The sequence below is a fragment of the Pyrus communis genome, chromosome 15 (genome assembly GCF_041283825.1).
Source record: "Pyrus communis isolate YQ-2024b chromosome 15, ASM4128382v1, whole genome shotgun sequence".
Taxonomy (NCBI): Eukaryota; Viridiplantae; Streptophyta; class Magnoliopsida; order Rosales; family Rosaceae; genus Pyrus; species Pyrus communis.
The window spans coordinates 28,066,075-28,081,889 of record NC_142579.1 but is presented as its reverse complement, the minus strand read 5'-3'; the positions used below and the strand labels follow the sequence as shown (position 1 = coordinate 28,081,889).

Here is a 15,815-nt window from a genome sequence, read left to right as displayed (position 1 = left end):
GGGCTTGCTTACAAGTAGATGAATTATAAGTTTTGTTTTTCATCTGAACTTTTAAAGTGTTTTTGTATAAATCATGAGTTATTTTTTTCTTATTTACTAACCTCGTCAATATAAGACTAAAAAAATATTAATGTTTTTGAATCTTTAAGGATATGTATAAGTAATGAATGAACACTAAATTAAACATTTTGATGACACGTAATATTATTTGCAAATTTGGTCTAAAAGTTTAGTATATGCATTATTCTTTACTAAAGATTAGACTTGAATTGGAATGGATATTTAAAAATAGCAACTCACATAGCTCCTAGCTAGTAAATAAATTGACAACCAAACAAAAATTTGTAAAAATTGAAGAAAATAAACATGCACATAGCATTTCGAACTTATGACCTCTCGTTAATTTTAAATAACAAAAACCATTGCTTCTAATTAAACTTCTTGATCATTTAGCCAAATTTTATAAATTTATACTATTATGAAAAGAAATTTGTAAAAATAGGAATGTAAATAAGCACACTTGGTGTTTTGAACCTAAGATGTCATCATTCATTTTAAACAACAAAACCACCAGTTCTAGGTAAATTTCTTTGTCACTAAACCAAATTTTATAAATTTGTACTCTTATAAAAACATATATAAATATATCACCCTAATAATTTTGGTGCCTCAATTTTTTTTGGCCCCGGATGGTCACCCTGCCTGCACTGCGCCTGGGCCGGGCCTGCTTCCACCTTCTCATATGCTTCTCCTATTGCTGCTTATACACAGACAAGAAAAAGAATGTGGTCCATTTTTGACTCTCGGGTCTCAATCAGAAACAGTAGTTGTTCAGTTAATTCCAACAAGATCCTCTTCAGATCTTTTTGACAGGATTTTGAGGATCCGTGAATCGTATCCGTTCATCATACATTCTGCAGTCAGTTTTTGTCAAATACTGTTTCTGTTTATTTTTACATAAAAATATTTAAAATAATTTTTGACCGCAGAATATACGATGAATTGACACGATTCACGAATTTCCGGAATCCTCACAAAGAGAATCTGATCAGGATCTGGACTCCAATTAATTGGCTTAACCTGGATTCCAGGTTATAAGATGGTCCCCTGGAAGCCATAGCCACTTGTGAACCATATTATATGGACCATGTGGTCCATACTGGACACTGAGTTGAGTTGGCTGCTTTCACCAAAATGATTTAGCACACATGCTCAAGATTCTTTTTTAAACAAGAGAACTCTGCACACCAATTTATCATTCAGACCAATGTGGACGTACCACCTCTAAATATCTTCGTCAGAATTTCCAAAACTCATCGAGTGTGCCACTCTAAAATCTCTAGACGACTTGGGGTAAGAATTCTGTTGACTACAAGTTGTCTTTGAGAAACCGGAGTATGTATCTCACGAGCTTTTAAGTTTTAGTCAACTAAATTCCTACCTTAAGTCATTTAATAATCTTTAAGTGGCAAAAATAGCATTGACAAACGGCTCACATTGCATTACAAATGGTACGTTTGACTAGACTTCACAAAACATGAGGCACTGGAACGGTTTTCAGCTTGGGTGGTACTTGCATAATAGTCCAAGTTTTGTGTCTACAATTTTCCATTTTAATAAAAAATTTGAATTTGTCACACCGTACTATATATAGAGTTAATTGGTATTCCTTTTCATAATGGTGAGGAGTCTTAAGTACGAAATTTTAATTATAAATCTTTTCAACAAATGGTTGTTATTTACGAGATTTGAACTTATGACATCTTCCCACAAACACTCATACAACAACCACCTGTCAATGACATAAGTGTTTGTTTGAGTTAAACTTACATCAAGTGATTTAATTTTATACTAATTATAGTACTAACTTAAGTTTCTAATGATTAGGCTTTTGGCTTAGCGAAAGGATAATGCTATTCACACACCAATTTTTACTTCTCACACACCTCTTAAATTCTTGGCCGTTGGATCAAATGAATTAAAGAAGATCAATAACCAAAAATTGACAATGGTGTGTGAGAGGTAAAAATGAAGGTGAGAATAGCACTATCCTAGAAAAAAAAAGTTAACGTTTAATTAAACACTTTCATCCAAACCATCAATGCAACTACAATCTTGATCATGCACTACTTTGTTTGAAGCCTTCTCAGTCCTCCTCCTCTTGGTTCTACTTTTCACTTCCTCTTCCCTTGTATTTACAAATGAAACGAAGGATCGAAGGCGTTTTGCTTGTGAGCTCTCGCAGTCGGAATCATAATGCTTGTAGTACTGGTGCGCCATGTGAAGAACATGAAGAACAAGAGCAAGAAAGCAAGCTGTGCCGCTCATCAGAAAGAGGCCCCAGAAGCTACTCATCGGAAGGCGGTCTACAGCTTGCTTTGGTCCTTCTGCACTGCAAGCACTTTTCATCAGCCATTTGTCATGAATCTTTTGAAGATCTCCCTTCTCAGAAAGTTTCAACACCGCGGTTGACATGTCAATTGCAAGAGGTGAGTCCCTTGGAAAGGCCTAAAACGAAGGACCAATTATTACTATCGAATATTAATATATGACAACGTAAATTATTACTATCGAATATTAATATATGACAACGTAACATATCAAACTAGAGAAATGCTAAGAAATGTTTCTAATAAACAAATGTCATGTACTTTTGTGAATGATATGAAGGGATATGAGATACTTACAAAACCCCAGCCCATTTTGGTGAATTCTTGACCTACGATACTATATCCACATCGAACGGAGAGGAAGAGCTCCATGTATGCACGCTCATCAATCACTGCAGCAACACCGCCTGCATTAGGACCATCTTTCAAGGCCTTCTCATATTCTTCTGGGGAGTTAAGAGGCACAAGTCTTGACTTGTGTATGTTTAGCTCATCAGTTAAGTAGTTTTCAGCGAATGAATTCTTTAGGAAACCAATGCGATCATTGCCGGTTGCCAGACTTTCAATCCCTTTAACAGGTGAAGAAAGCTGTTCGACGGTGAGGATTGATGTCAGGCTAGCAATGTAGCTTGAGTTGAGTATTAGAACCACAAATAGCCATATGATAAGCACAAATCGACCAAGTGTGCTGCCGGTTTTTTCTTCTACATAATGTTACCATGGAATAAGATCAGCCAGTTTGTAAGTAAGAATTCTTTTGTTCAAACATAGATGCAGAAGGGGGAGCACGCGGCTCTATCCACCTCGACTACACCTATGTTGATATAGAGGTAAAATTAACAAAACGTAACGCTCTTTATTTCACTTACTCTGGGAGAAGAACAGAGTTGAAAAGCTAAACCTGCAAAGCCCCGAAAAAACAGAACGAGAATTATATTAACACATTTAACAGAGTTCAATTTTGCATTAGGAGATGTGGATTGAAGAACTTACCAAATAATTGTGACAAATTGTTCTCTCGGACGGCCTCGAAAATCCTCGTTAGTCCGACGCTCCAAAAGCCAAACAACTGCTCCCACAACTAGGAAGAAAATGCCTGTGACACCCCACATCATTGGAGTAAAAGGCCTCAAAAATGCCCAAGCACTAGAATTCAACTTCCTAATTGGAGCAACCACAACTAGACCAGACTCAACATATGGCTGTGTGAAATCCACCACCTTTGTTCTGCTAGTGGTGATTGTAATATCTCCCACCACACCATCAAACTCCTGCATAAAGATTGAAACCCGAAAAATTAATAATCATACGGATGTCAAGCAAAGTCAAATAATTTTCTGATGTGCCATAAATTTTATACTTACACCAATTAGGATCCTGTGTAGAAGTTCATTGTTTTCAGGGTTTTTTTTACCATCCCCGAAAGCAATAAACTTGAATGGGACACCATATGGCAGCTCGTTTAAGGCGGCTTGAAAGACGTCAATGCAGTAGCCAGTGAACTCAGTGCCTTTTACGCCTACAAACTCGCGGTAGCTAACTCGATTGGGGACTCCAATCCTGAGCTTTCTTCCGTTGTCGGGGAAAACCCACCCGCGAGGCTTCTGAGTTGTTTGTCCGGGCCAGATGACGCTGTATAATCGTTGAGTATCAGTGCTGGAACCATTAAAGTGCAGCTTCCTTTGAGACTTATCAGGTGGATCAAGCGATAGGCCAGAAGAATTGGACCAATAACCAATAGTCCTAGTCCCTGTGCCGATCACATTGATCACTTCGAATGCAGGATTAATCAAGTTTCCATCTGGATTGAACTTGATTTGCCCAGTTAATCCAGTTGTATTAACCTCTAAAATGCTTTGGAGCAGCTGGCTGCCACCATTAAACATGTTCAAAGCATCAAGGTTTAACTTTCCTACTTGTAATTCGCGCAAATTTGAGTCATTTGCAAAAGAAATATTTCCTCCACGAGAGAAAAACGAGTCAAGGGCATGAGCAAGAAGCCACACAGAATCATAGGCATATAGACCATAGGTATTTAAGCCGAAAGAAGAGCCATTCACCCTCCTTGCGCTAGTCAAGTTGCTCCACCGCGATTTAAACTTCTTTTTGAGTTCCGATTCTGGTGTGTACATTTTCAATGTGAGAACCCCTTGAATGTCATCTGTTGCTGTAAAAGGCAAGGAAGGATCTGAATCTATTATAGTGGAAAACCAATCTGTAGCAATCCACACATATGGACTCGACATCATCATTTGGCTTTGCGCTTCGGTGAGCACTTGTAAACCCCAACTAGTATAAATGTGCAGGATCACAATCCTAGACTCCATTGAAGACACACTAATCAGTGCCTTTCTGATTTCATCTTTGGTTGCCTTGGGGCTCAGAGGTACCTTGTACGAAATTTTACAGCGCTTTTCGGATAGCTTGTCCCCCAAGGCAGCAATGGCATTCCGCCCAAAGTCATCATTTACAAAAATTGCTATGACATCTCTCCACTCATAGTAGCCAACAAGGTCTGCTACTGCAGCCATCTCAAAGAGGTCACTCCTCGTCGTTCGAACCAAGAACGGGAACTGATTTGGAGACAGAGTGGGGTCTGTTGCTGCAAATGATAGTAAAGGGACTTGTAGCTCATCGGCGATGTGTGATATTACATGAGCTGTTGCTGAGAATTGGGGGCCAATTATGGCCACCGTGTCGTTCTCCATGAACTGCAAAGCTGTGATGGAACACAAAAAATTAAAGAAAACTAATGAAAATGACTTCAAATCTTTATATTTTAATAAAGAGTGCTGATAATCCCACCCCCATTGTCCTATTTTTTCACCCACGTTCTAATAAAAATCTTTAAAGTATTATTAACATGTTTATCATTTTATCAAAAGACTATTCAACCCCTACCCCATTTCTTTCCCCCTCTCTCTACGTCCCCGTTTCTCGCTCCTCCGTTCTTCTCTATCTTCGGTTTCATTTCTATTCTCAGCTTCTGCACCGACCGCCATGGCCGGAAGCACGGAGTATCAGGGGGAGCACGACAGAGTTGTGATGGAGGAAGGGCAAGAGGACTTGTCCTCTCCTCTCGGCCACGTCACGTCATGTCACGTCTCTCATTTGGAGCTTAAATTTCAATTTCCATTGATTTTGAATGGTATCATTGGTTGATAGTTGCTACAAGTGCAAATGATTTGTTGCAGTAATACATAATCTAGAGATTCATAGCTTGTGGAACAAGATTGAGAAAATGGCATTTGAGAAGAAGAACTGCAAGGTTACTCGTCTTCTTTTTTACTTGGACCTTTGTCGACCGATTTTCTCGAGGCAAGTGTGTACCTGTCAGTTGTTAATGTTAAAGAATCATGGAATGCTTTACGTCTGCTGATACTGATTTCTCTATGGGCGTTGTTGAGTTGAAGGTAATCTTAGTCTATTAAAATTCTTGATTTTCACAAGTTTAATTAAGGTATTGGATTTTGGTGTTTTGGGTTGCCAATGTAACGCATTTTGCTGGAAGTTCCAGAGAGACTAGGGGTGGAAGCAGGATAATGATGGGATGGTGGTGTAATAAAGGTTGTTTTAGGAATAATAGTGTGTGGAAAAATAGGATTTTAATTTTTTTTTTCTTTTTTTTATGATGGGTGAGATTATAATGGGGTGAAAAAAATAGAACAATAGGATGGATCTAGTATCACTCTTAATAAAATACCACCTACTAACTTTATTTAAGAATAAGAACAAAAGAATAATTATAAAAATAAAATAAAATAAAAAAAACCCCCAACTTGCGCTCAGGTGCGTAGCCCACTTCCCTTCCACACTCCATTTTTTTTCTTCCACCATTTTCTCCCATTGCCAGCTACATCAATAGATTTTTTAATTTTTTTTTTGCTTAGAATAAGAAAAATACTTCAAATTGAATTACATTCTTCAGTTTTATTTTTGTGGTGTTGTTTTCCAATAGTAGTTATGATGACGATAAGCTTTTCAATGTGCCCAGAACACAGGATGATACACTTTATACAAGTTTTGAGATTCTCATGTTAAAAAATTAATAACATAAAAATAACATTTTCCACCACTTACATAATAACACGTGGTATACCATTTGTGTTATAGGCATAAGGAAAAATTTATCCAAGATGACAACCAAACTTTGGATGGAGAGCTACATTTATTATTGTAGGTATGTTAAAAATATGACAAAATTTTAATTTGGTAATTGAAAACATTTTTTTAAATATAATTACTGAAAACATAATCTTCTCAAGGATTTGGTCTAAATAGTCATTATGGGTTCATCGTTTTCGACACAATGAGTTCTTTTACAGAACCAAAAATGGTCTAAGTTTCAAACCTTATGAAACTGAACTAATAATTAAACACTATTTATAAAACTTCACCAATAAGTAGACATTATTCATGAAAAATAAGTACCCTATTTATGAAATTGGACCAATAAGTAGACACTATTTATGAAACGAAAACAAAAAATTAGGCATTATTTCTAAAACTAAACCAATAGGTGAAAACTATTTATGAAACTGGATTATACACTATTTATGAAACTATAGTAAGAACTAGACAATATTTATGAAACATAACCAAGAATTAGGAACTATTTATAAAAGTGGACTAATAACTAGACACTATTTATGAAACCGGATTAAGAAAGAGACACTATTTATAAAACTGTACCAATTACTATACATTATTTATGAAACTGGATCTAATAACCATACACTATTTATGAAACATGACCAAGAACTAGACACTATTTATAAAAGTGGACAAAAACTAGGCTCTATTTATGAAATTGGACCAATAAATAGTATAGTACCGTTCAGTTTCATAAATAGTGTTCAGTTTCATAAACAGTGTGTCACATCCCGCCCTGGACGGAACCACTTCCCAGGCCGAACTCCACCGTAGCACGATATTGTCCGCTTTGGGCCCCGACCACGCCCTCACGGCTTTGTTTCTGGAAACTCATACGAGAACTTCCCTATGGGTCACCCATCCTAGGAATGCTCTCGCGTGCTACTCGCTTAACTTCGGAGTTCAGATGGAACCCGAAGCTAGTGAGCTCCCAAAAGGCCTCGTGCTAGGTAGGGATGAGAATATACATATAAGGATCACTTCCCTGAGCGATGCGGGATGTCACACAGTGTACATGTCCTGTAAGTCATTTTTCTTTTTTTAATTGTATCCTTTTTATTAAAATTTAAGGTTTTTCTTTTTTTTTTGTTTGTTATTTTCATTCAAATTTAAGGGGTTTTCATTAAAATTCAATTCTTTTTCATTAAATAAAGTTATAGCATAGTTTTTTGTTAAAATAAACTTAGCCTAACCCATTTTCATGAAAGTTCCCAAAAAATAAAGATAAAATCTTTGGGTCTGTTTGATAACTATTTCATTTGGGCCCCTTTTTACTTCATACATACCCTCTTAATTTACGGTCATCGGATAGACTGAATCAAAGAAGATCAAATGATAGAAATTAACAAGGAGTGTGTAGATAACACACACCTTTCATTTTCAAGGTTTTAGTGTTTTCATTAAAAAAAAAAAAAAAAAAAAAAACACTGAAAACTGAGCAATTCGATTACATGACTTGCGCAGAGGAGAAAAACATGGGAAAGTTAACAAGTTTGTACCTTCAATGATGCCTAGAAAGTCACTAGATTTGGTGTTCTGCATTTTAAGTGCCAGCTTTGTTCCATTGAGAATTTCTGTATTGGAATTGACATCTTCAACTGCTAGGGTTATTGCGAGTTTTGCGATTTTTCCAATGACAGAATCGAAAGTGAAAATTGCGCCGACGTTCACAACATCAGGTCTTGCAGTGACATTAGTAGAATTAAGTCCACTAGTAGAAGAGCCTTTGTAGAAAACCATAAATAATAGAAGCAAGGCTAGATTCATGTTCATGTTTGAGCTCCAAAAGGAGGATCAACGAGTAAGGCCAGTTGGCTAGAACAATATGCTTGCTCCCTCCTTGTGCACAAGTTCGAATCCCCCTCTCTGCATGTTATAGAGTAGTTTATACGTTGTATAGAAAGCCAAATTACAGTAAGAACAATAGAACATGCTCCAAAAACACATGCATGCATGTTGTCCAAAAATACCTAATAAATCAATCAAACGTGAACAAGATCAATCTGAAGGGCATAACGAATAATGATTAAAGCTTACATTATGTATCGTCACTCAAGCCAAACACGTACGAATGAGCTACACGAGAAGGACAGTACGAAACTTCCGTATTTTTAAGTCCAGAAATGGCCTGTGTGTTGTGCAGAATGACCAAAGGATTATATAGGCACCAAAACATCACTGGAAAACATGAGCGATCCAATAAGCTTGAAGTCCGCGGGGACATCAGCTGGTGTGAAAATTTGAGTGTACACTGTACACGGTCTTGAAGAAAAGTATCAGAACCAAATAAACAAAAATTTATGACATGATCAAACAAAAAATCATCTTGCTTTTGGGAAAATGTACTTTGCTATGTAAGTAGCTGATACGGAACACAAATCTAGAATATGAAAAACTATAGCTCGAAGTTGTGTATGAAAATTGTAACTCTCAATCTACAATGCGTATTTCGACGACGACAAAAATGGTTACGATATGTACACTTTGACATTCTTAAACAATAAAAAGCAACCAAACTCAATAAGCGGGTGCATTTTATTCACCACCGTCAAGTGGTGGTAATGCTCATCATTCTAGTTATTATCATTAGATGAATTTAAACTTTGATATTTGTGTCTCTATACTGTACAGATTTGAAATTTAAACTCTTACGATAATAATAAATAAGGTTACAAGCATCATCATCAGTTGAATGTGGTAAGAAAAAATATAGCAAAAGATAAAGGTTTTTTGAAAATTTTCTTTTAAAGAAATGTTAAGGAGACTCTCTCAAGGTAGGACTCTTCATGGACTTTCTGCCACACCGTAATTAAACGTTAATTCATATGTCAACACTATAAAAAATTATGCGAAAAACATGAGGTGACAGAAAATTTATGAAGAATCTCATTTTGAAAGAATCTTCTCAACATTTTTTTTGTTTTTTTAATCAAAAAAATCTTAGTCACCAATATTGGACAGCAGGCATGGGAATGGGCAACTAGTGTACCATTATCCAATTGACTTGACTTGACTTGATTAATAGCCACTTCCGGAAAGTGGTGATCACCACTATCTTAACGAAGGATAATGTTAAGGTAATAAATTCTTAAATCAAATTTACAAATTAAATTATGTGTCGTCAGTAAGAAATAAATAGGTTAATCAACACTTAAGTGATAATTCAATCATCAACAACCATATCATTTAGTTTACTAAATTTTATTTAAAATTTTGGTCTTCCTGATATTACCCTTTCAGCAAAGTGTATCTTATTTTTTTATTTAGATAATGCTAAGTAGATCAAATTTACAAATCAAATGATGTGTCACCAATAGAAAATAAGAACGTTAATTATTACTTAATAATAATCCAATAATCAATATTCACATTATTTGGTTCACAAAAATTGGTTTAGAAATTTGGTCTTCCTAGCATTATCTTTTTTTTATTCTTACAAATGATACCGTTAGTTAGTTAGATAGCTAAATATTAAGAAATAGAGAATTAGTGTGGATTATTTTTCGCTATTACGGTAAAACGTTATCCTCTAAGGTGGTCATTTTATTCTCCACAACAGTTCTCACTGATCACCAAAAAAATTTATTGTCCTATAATTAGTAGTATAAACTGTGCTTTTTTTTTTTTTTAATCATGTGATGTAAGAAAGATAAACACATCTATATATCTATATATAAAGAGAACACAAAAGGTGGATAGTGTTTTATGTGTCACATGCCTCCAAGACAAAAAAAACTTCAAAAGTATTCCAAAATAATGCATCAAATAAGGTAAGGGTATTTTTGTCATTTTAATAGTGTTTTTTTTAATAATTAAATATTTTTTTGCTCTTTTTTTTATATGTATATTTTTTTATTTTAAAAATTAGTGTCTCACAATAGGCTAGTAATAATGTGATTCAATTTCTCTACTTTTAAACACATTCAAAACATCTTAAGAGGTGTGTAATGCCGGTTATAAAAAAAAAGTCTTTCATACACAGATAATAATGTGATTAAATGAGTTGTGAAATGATTTTTTTTTTAACAAACGATATTATCTACACTAAGGGGAGGGGGGTGGGCTTGGCCTCACAATTGACTAGCAATAATGTGATTCAATCAGTTGTTTATTAAATACTATTTTCTCTATTTTTAAACACGTTCAAAACATTTTAAGAGGCATGTAATGCCGGTTATAAAAAAATATTTTTCGCATGCGGATAATAATGTGATTAAATTAGTTGTTAAATAATTATTATTTTTAACAAACGATATTACCTACACTAAGGGGGAGGAGATGAGCTTAACCTCACAATGAGCTATCAATAATGTAATTCAATCAATTGTTTATTAAATACTATTTTCTCTATATTTAATGTAAATTCTACAAAGATTGATTTTATTATGTGAATTCAGCTACTTTAATTGGTTTATGAGGGTTTTTTTTAGCATGATCTAAGATTATTTATTTACTTCAAATATTTGACTTTCCTTTTGTCAATTTACTCATATAAATACATTTAAAACATGTAAGTCACGCGTAGCACGTTGTGATTAAAAAAATGTCGTTTGCATGTGCGTGAGCGCATGCATGAAGGCTAGTGGTTGAGAAAGTGGAGAAGGGGCTGGTAGCCACTAACCTATGTCGGGAATATGAGGAGACTTTAGAAGCCTGATTAATGAAAATGGATTGCATAAAATAATCAACCAAGTCATTGGGAGGAAAATGGAGATTAACATTCATGACATAAGTACTCAGTTACTATAACGTTTTGTTAATAATATAATGTTATGTGCAATTTTTTTTACACAAACAATTACAATATACTTGTCTCATAAAAGTTAGTCTCGGTAAAAATAAGTTTCTATCTTTTCAATAACCCCACGTGTTTCCGCGCACACTTACTTCACAACATACAATATATTCCAAGGATGACCAAGGTAAACTCCCTAGTCTGAGGTCTCAACTAATGAGACCATGGTAAACTCCCTAGTCTGAGGTCTCAACTAATCATGTGTTCATAACTAACGCGTTATGCTTCTGGACTTCTTGTTGTGTCACACGTCTAAACATTTGTACCGTGTTCAGCCTTTTGGACTCTTCACATGTGTTTCATACTTATTGTAGAAGAAAAACTTACATGCACTTGAGATTTCATGAACGGCCATATTACAATTATAAATTTAAATATATATATATATATTTTTTTAAAGATTAAGTATCTAAAACCCTCCAAACTTTTAATGTCATTTTAAATTGGTCTCAACTTTTTAACGTTCCAAATAAGTACTCAACCTTTTAAAAATGTCACATATGTTAAGTTATAGTTAATTTTTCCATTAAATGGCTACAATGAGTCCCACTTTTTAGCTTATTTGGACACTAAAATAATAATAAAAGGTAATGATATGAAGACTAAATTTGTAGACAAAGTCTTGGAAACTAAATGACATGAAAGTTGATAATTGATTTATTACTTAAACATTGATAAACGTGCTTATTTCAATTGGTAACATATCATTTAGTTTGCAAATTTAGTCCTCCTACCATTACACATAATAAAAATAATTTAAAATAAGACATGAAGATGAAAAAATAACAAGTGAATTCACACAAAAAAAAAAAATAAAGCAAAAATAAAGATCGGAAAACATCAAGCCCCCGCCACCTCCAAGCTCAACTTGGACCACCGAACTTCCCTCCCAACCTTTATATTCAAAACCTATTAACTGGTTCATCTTCCAGTTCTTCTTTGTGGCTGATGAAGATGGTGGTGGCTGCATCATGGCAGTCCATACCATTTTAGCAACCTTCATGACTTTCTTTTTGATATTCTTGAGCTGTAGGGTAGAGTTGGTGATTGGGTGTTGAGTTTGGAGGTGATGACCTGATGAGGGTGGTGGTGAATGTTACATAGTGGAGGTTATGCTTCCATGACCTTCTATTGATTTTAGAGACAAAGTAAGCCCCTTAACAAAAATTTAACTCGGGCTTAATCGATGTAACATTTTTAATAGGTTGGGTACTAGTTTGAAGTGTTTAAAAAGTTGAGACCAATTGAAATGACATTAAAAGTCAGAGATTTTCGGTACTTAATACTTCTCTTAGTTTTTCTTTTTTAGTACATCGATATTTTTACACTAAGAAGATGGGGAGTTCGATTAAGCCATATAATGGGCAGCCTAATTGGGTATCGAATTTGCCATCTATGAGATTTGAACCTAAGACCTCTCGCTTCCAAGCGAAGATGAATACCATAATGGGCACACTAGAAAGATAATTAACAATGTAATTCAAGTTTTAACAATGTAGTAGTTGAGAAGGGTCGAGAGCGTGGCATGTGAATAATGTGGCCTAAGTAGTCAATCCATGCACACCACCAAAGGTCAATAATCACCACCATGGCCTATGATGATACGAAGCATAATGCATTTGTGACGTCAATACCTCTACTGGATAAGAAAATCCATCATCTTTATTTGGCTTGTGCTATTTATTGATGTCACCTACCATAACACTAATCATCAAGTGGTGTTACTAGTTTAAGTTTATATAAAGAATAAATGGTGCTGCCTGTATTTCATAAACATACCGTAGAATTCTTCATATGAATAAAATAATTCTAATTCTACTGAAGAAGGTGGTGTTGTAAAAGATTCTAATGGTAAATAGTTTCTAAAATTTTGTGCCAATTTAGGCATAGGTGTTCTCATGGTTTTCAATTTGGGTGGCACTTGCATAATTGTCCAAGTTTTGTTTCTCGAATTTTCCCTTCCGATAAAAATTTGAAATTCATCATTTAATAGTGGTCTAGTGGTATTTTTATTCACTTAAATGAGAAGTCTTAAGTATGAAATTTTAATAATGAATTGATGGAACAAAGTGCACACAAAGGTATAATTTAGAGACTAGGGCTATAATTATTCCAAAATAAAGGTAAAGCTTTTTGTTATAACTATTTTCAATAAGTTGGCGTCCTCCTCCTTAAGGCTATGCGAAGTTAAACTTCAATGGGTTGGTCAGTTTGGAGAAAGTGGCAACTACTTTTGTTCTTAGAAATGAGGACGGGCAATCGGTTGGAGTTGGTGCATTGAACCTTGATGGTGCCCCCATATCGGTTGCGGAGGCTGTTGCTTTAAAGGAAGGACTTATATTCGCCAGACGCAAAGGTGTGAAGAAACTGTTGTGGAAAGGGATTCCAAGCTGGTCCTTCAGGTGGTGCAAGGTGTTTGGATGCCCCTTTGGCATTTTAAACCTATTGTCGAGGATATCAAATTATTGGCTTCTAAATTTCAGTATATCAGTTGGAAGCATATCTTCAGGGAAACAAATTTCGTGGTAGAAGAGTTATCTCATTTGGGTCTCTACTAACCCACATTTAGGGATTATTGTCTTCCTTTATTGGCCATGGAACGGTTGGATTAGAGGCTTTTTTTTATAAAAAATCGTCGTTTATGACATTTGAACTCATACCATCTTCCCACAAACACTATTTACTATCCATTTGTCTATGACAAAAGTGTTTGTTTGAGTTAAACTTACATCAGGTGATTTAATATTATACTAATTACAGTATTGCATTAAGTTTCTGATGATTAGGCTTTTTGGCTTAGCAAAAAAAGGACTCGTCATTTGTTTAAACACTTTGATCCAAACCATCAATGGAACTACTATGTTGATCATGCACTACTTTAATTGAAGCCTTCTCAGTCCTCCTTCTCTTGGTTCTGCTTTTCACTTCCTCTTCTCTTTTATGCACAAAATCAAAATTACTAAAACACCCAAATATAAATACTAAAAATCATCAACCCATTGCATCACTGTTCACATTTGGAAGAGATGGATGTCAAAAGAGTTCTATAAGCTATGGGTTTTTGGGTTGAGCTCTGATTTCGAAGTGAAGGAAGTCCAAAGAGAGGCGAGAAGAGTGAGCTGGGTTTTGGTTTGACCTCATACCTTTGATTTCGAACAAAGGAATGTGAGAGAGAGGTGAGAAGAGTGAGCTGGGTTTTGTACCATATTTTCTGTTTTGGTCGGAAAGTTCCATTTTTTCCGGCGACTAAAGCTGCGGCAGGCATAATAAGGTAGGGTGTTTAGTTCCAAGTTCCTTCATCAATGATTAATGGAATAAATGAGTTGTTTGTAAGATGAATTAATTAAGGTTTGTGTTTCATGTTGGGGCCTATGGGTTGTGGAATAAATTTCAAGTTTTGACGTGCTACAAAACTAGGATGGAACAATTTCTGGTTCAAGTGTTCAATTACATAAATTTGTGAATTTTTTTCCGTAATGTGCATGTGATGTGCATATGGTGTGCATGGCTGCATATTAATATGATAAGCGCGAATGTTCACTAGTTATGATGCACGTATGTTGTGCCTCGGGATTTAGCGAGTATGACCACAACCTAGTTGGCCTTGGCGAAAAACAAAATTAAGAAAAACCTAGAGGACATTAAGAGTCATGCGTGTCCATGAAATAACGACAACGAGTATCATGTTTTCCACGTGCACAGTTAAACGATGGTTGATATAAGTAACAAAACTTTTCAAACTGTCGCTGTAACCTTTTATATGTAACAATTATGTTTTAATTGTATCCACTATACCAATATGTTGCCATTAAAGTTTCTCTCGTTTCTGTGCATATCATGTGCATGTACTGTATATATTATGTGCATGTGGTATGCATGTAGTGTACATGGTGCATATCATGTGCATTAACGTAGTTTACTATTTTTTCCTTTGATTCAGAGGCAGATCCGGCAATTACGAACAAGGCGAACAAGTTCATGAAACAATTTCCTTTGATTCAGTTGGGTTCTTTCATGCCCATTCAAACTGCAATTTTCAAATCCTTGAAGTATTTGAACCTAATCAAATTTGATACCATATAAAGTTTAGGGTCATTTATCTTATTGCCTCATTTTTTTATTTTTTTATTTTTAATTTCGAAGAGAAAGTTGTGAGCTATGGATTTTTGGTTTGAGCTCAAATCTGTGAGAATAACACGTGTATGTCGTGTACATGTCATGTAAATACAGTGTATGAGCAAGCTTAATACAAAGAAAGCGAACGAGTGCGCAAAACAATTTCATCTGTATCCTTCTCTCTTCCTTCTTTCCGCTCTGCTTTTTCTCTTTTCCCTAAAATTTATCTCTTCTCCAAAAGGCAACTGACATTTAATACATTTTTTCATAATTAAAATAAAAAATAAAAAAAAAATAAAAAACCCTATTTTAGTGCTTGTAAATTTGGATCAAGAGAGGGAGCAGAGGGATGGAGAAGGTAG

At 35.1% G+C, this 15,815-nt stretch overlaps 1 protein-coding gene across 1 annotated transcript; it reads right to left on the bottom strand.

The window, feature by feature from the left end:
* Positions 1-2,076: 2,076 nt before the first annotated feature.
* LOC137725089 (glutamate receptor 3.6-like) lies at positions 2,077-8,391 on the bottom strand. Its single transcript, XM_068463703.2, has 6 exons — positions 8,042-8,391; positions 3,755-5,109; positions 3,384-3,661; positions 3,260-3,291; positions 2,688-3,094; positions 2,077-2,508 (listed from the first exon to the last, which is right to left on the bottom strand). The coding sequence occupies exons 1-6, from the start codon at positions 8,313-8,315 to the stop codon at positions 2,077-2,079; spliced, it is 2,778 nt and encodes a 925-aa protein (XP_068319804.2). The 5' UTR covers positions 8,316-8,391.
* Between the last annotated feature and the right edge of the window lie 7,424 nt (positions 8,392-15,815).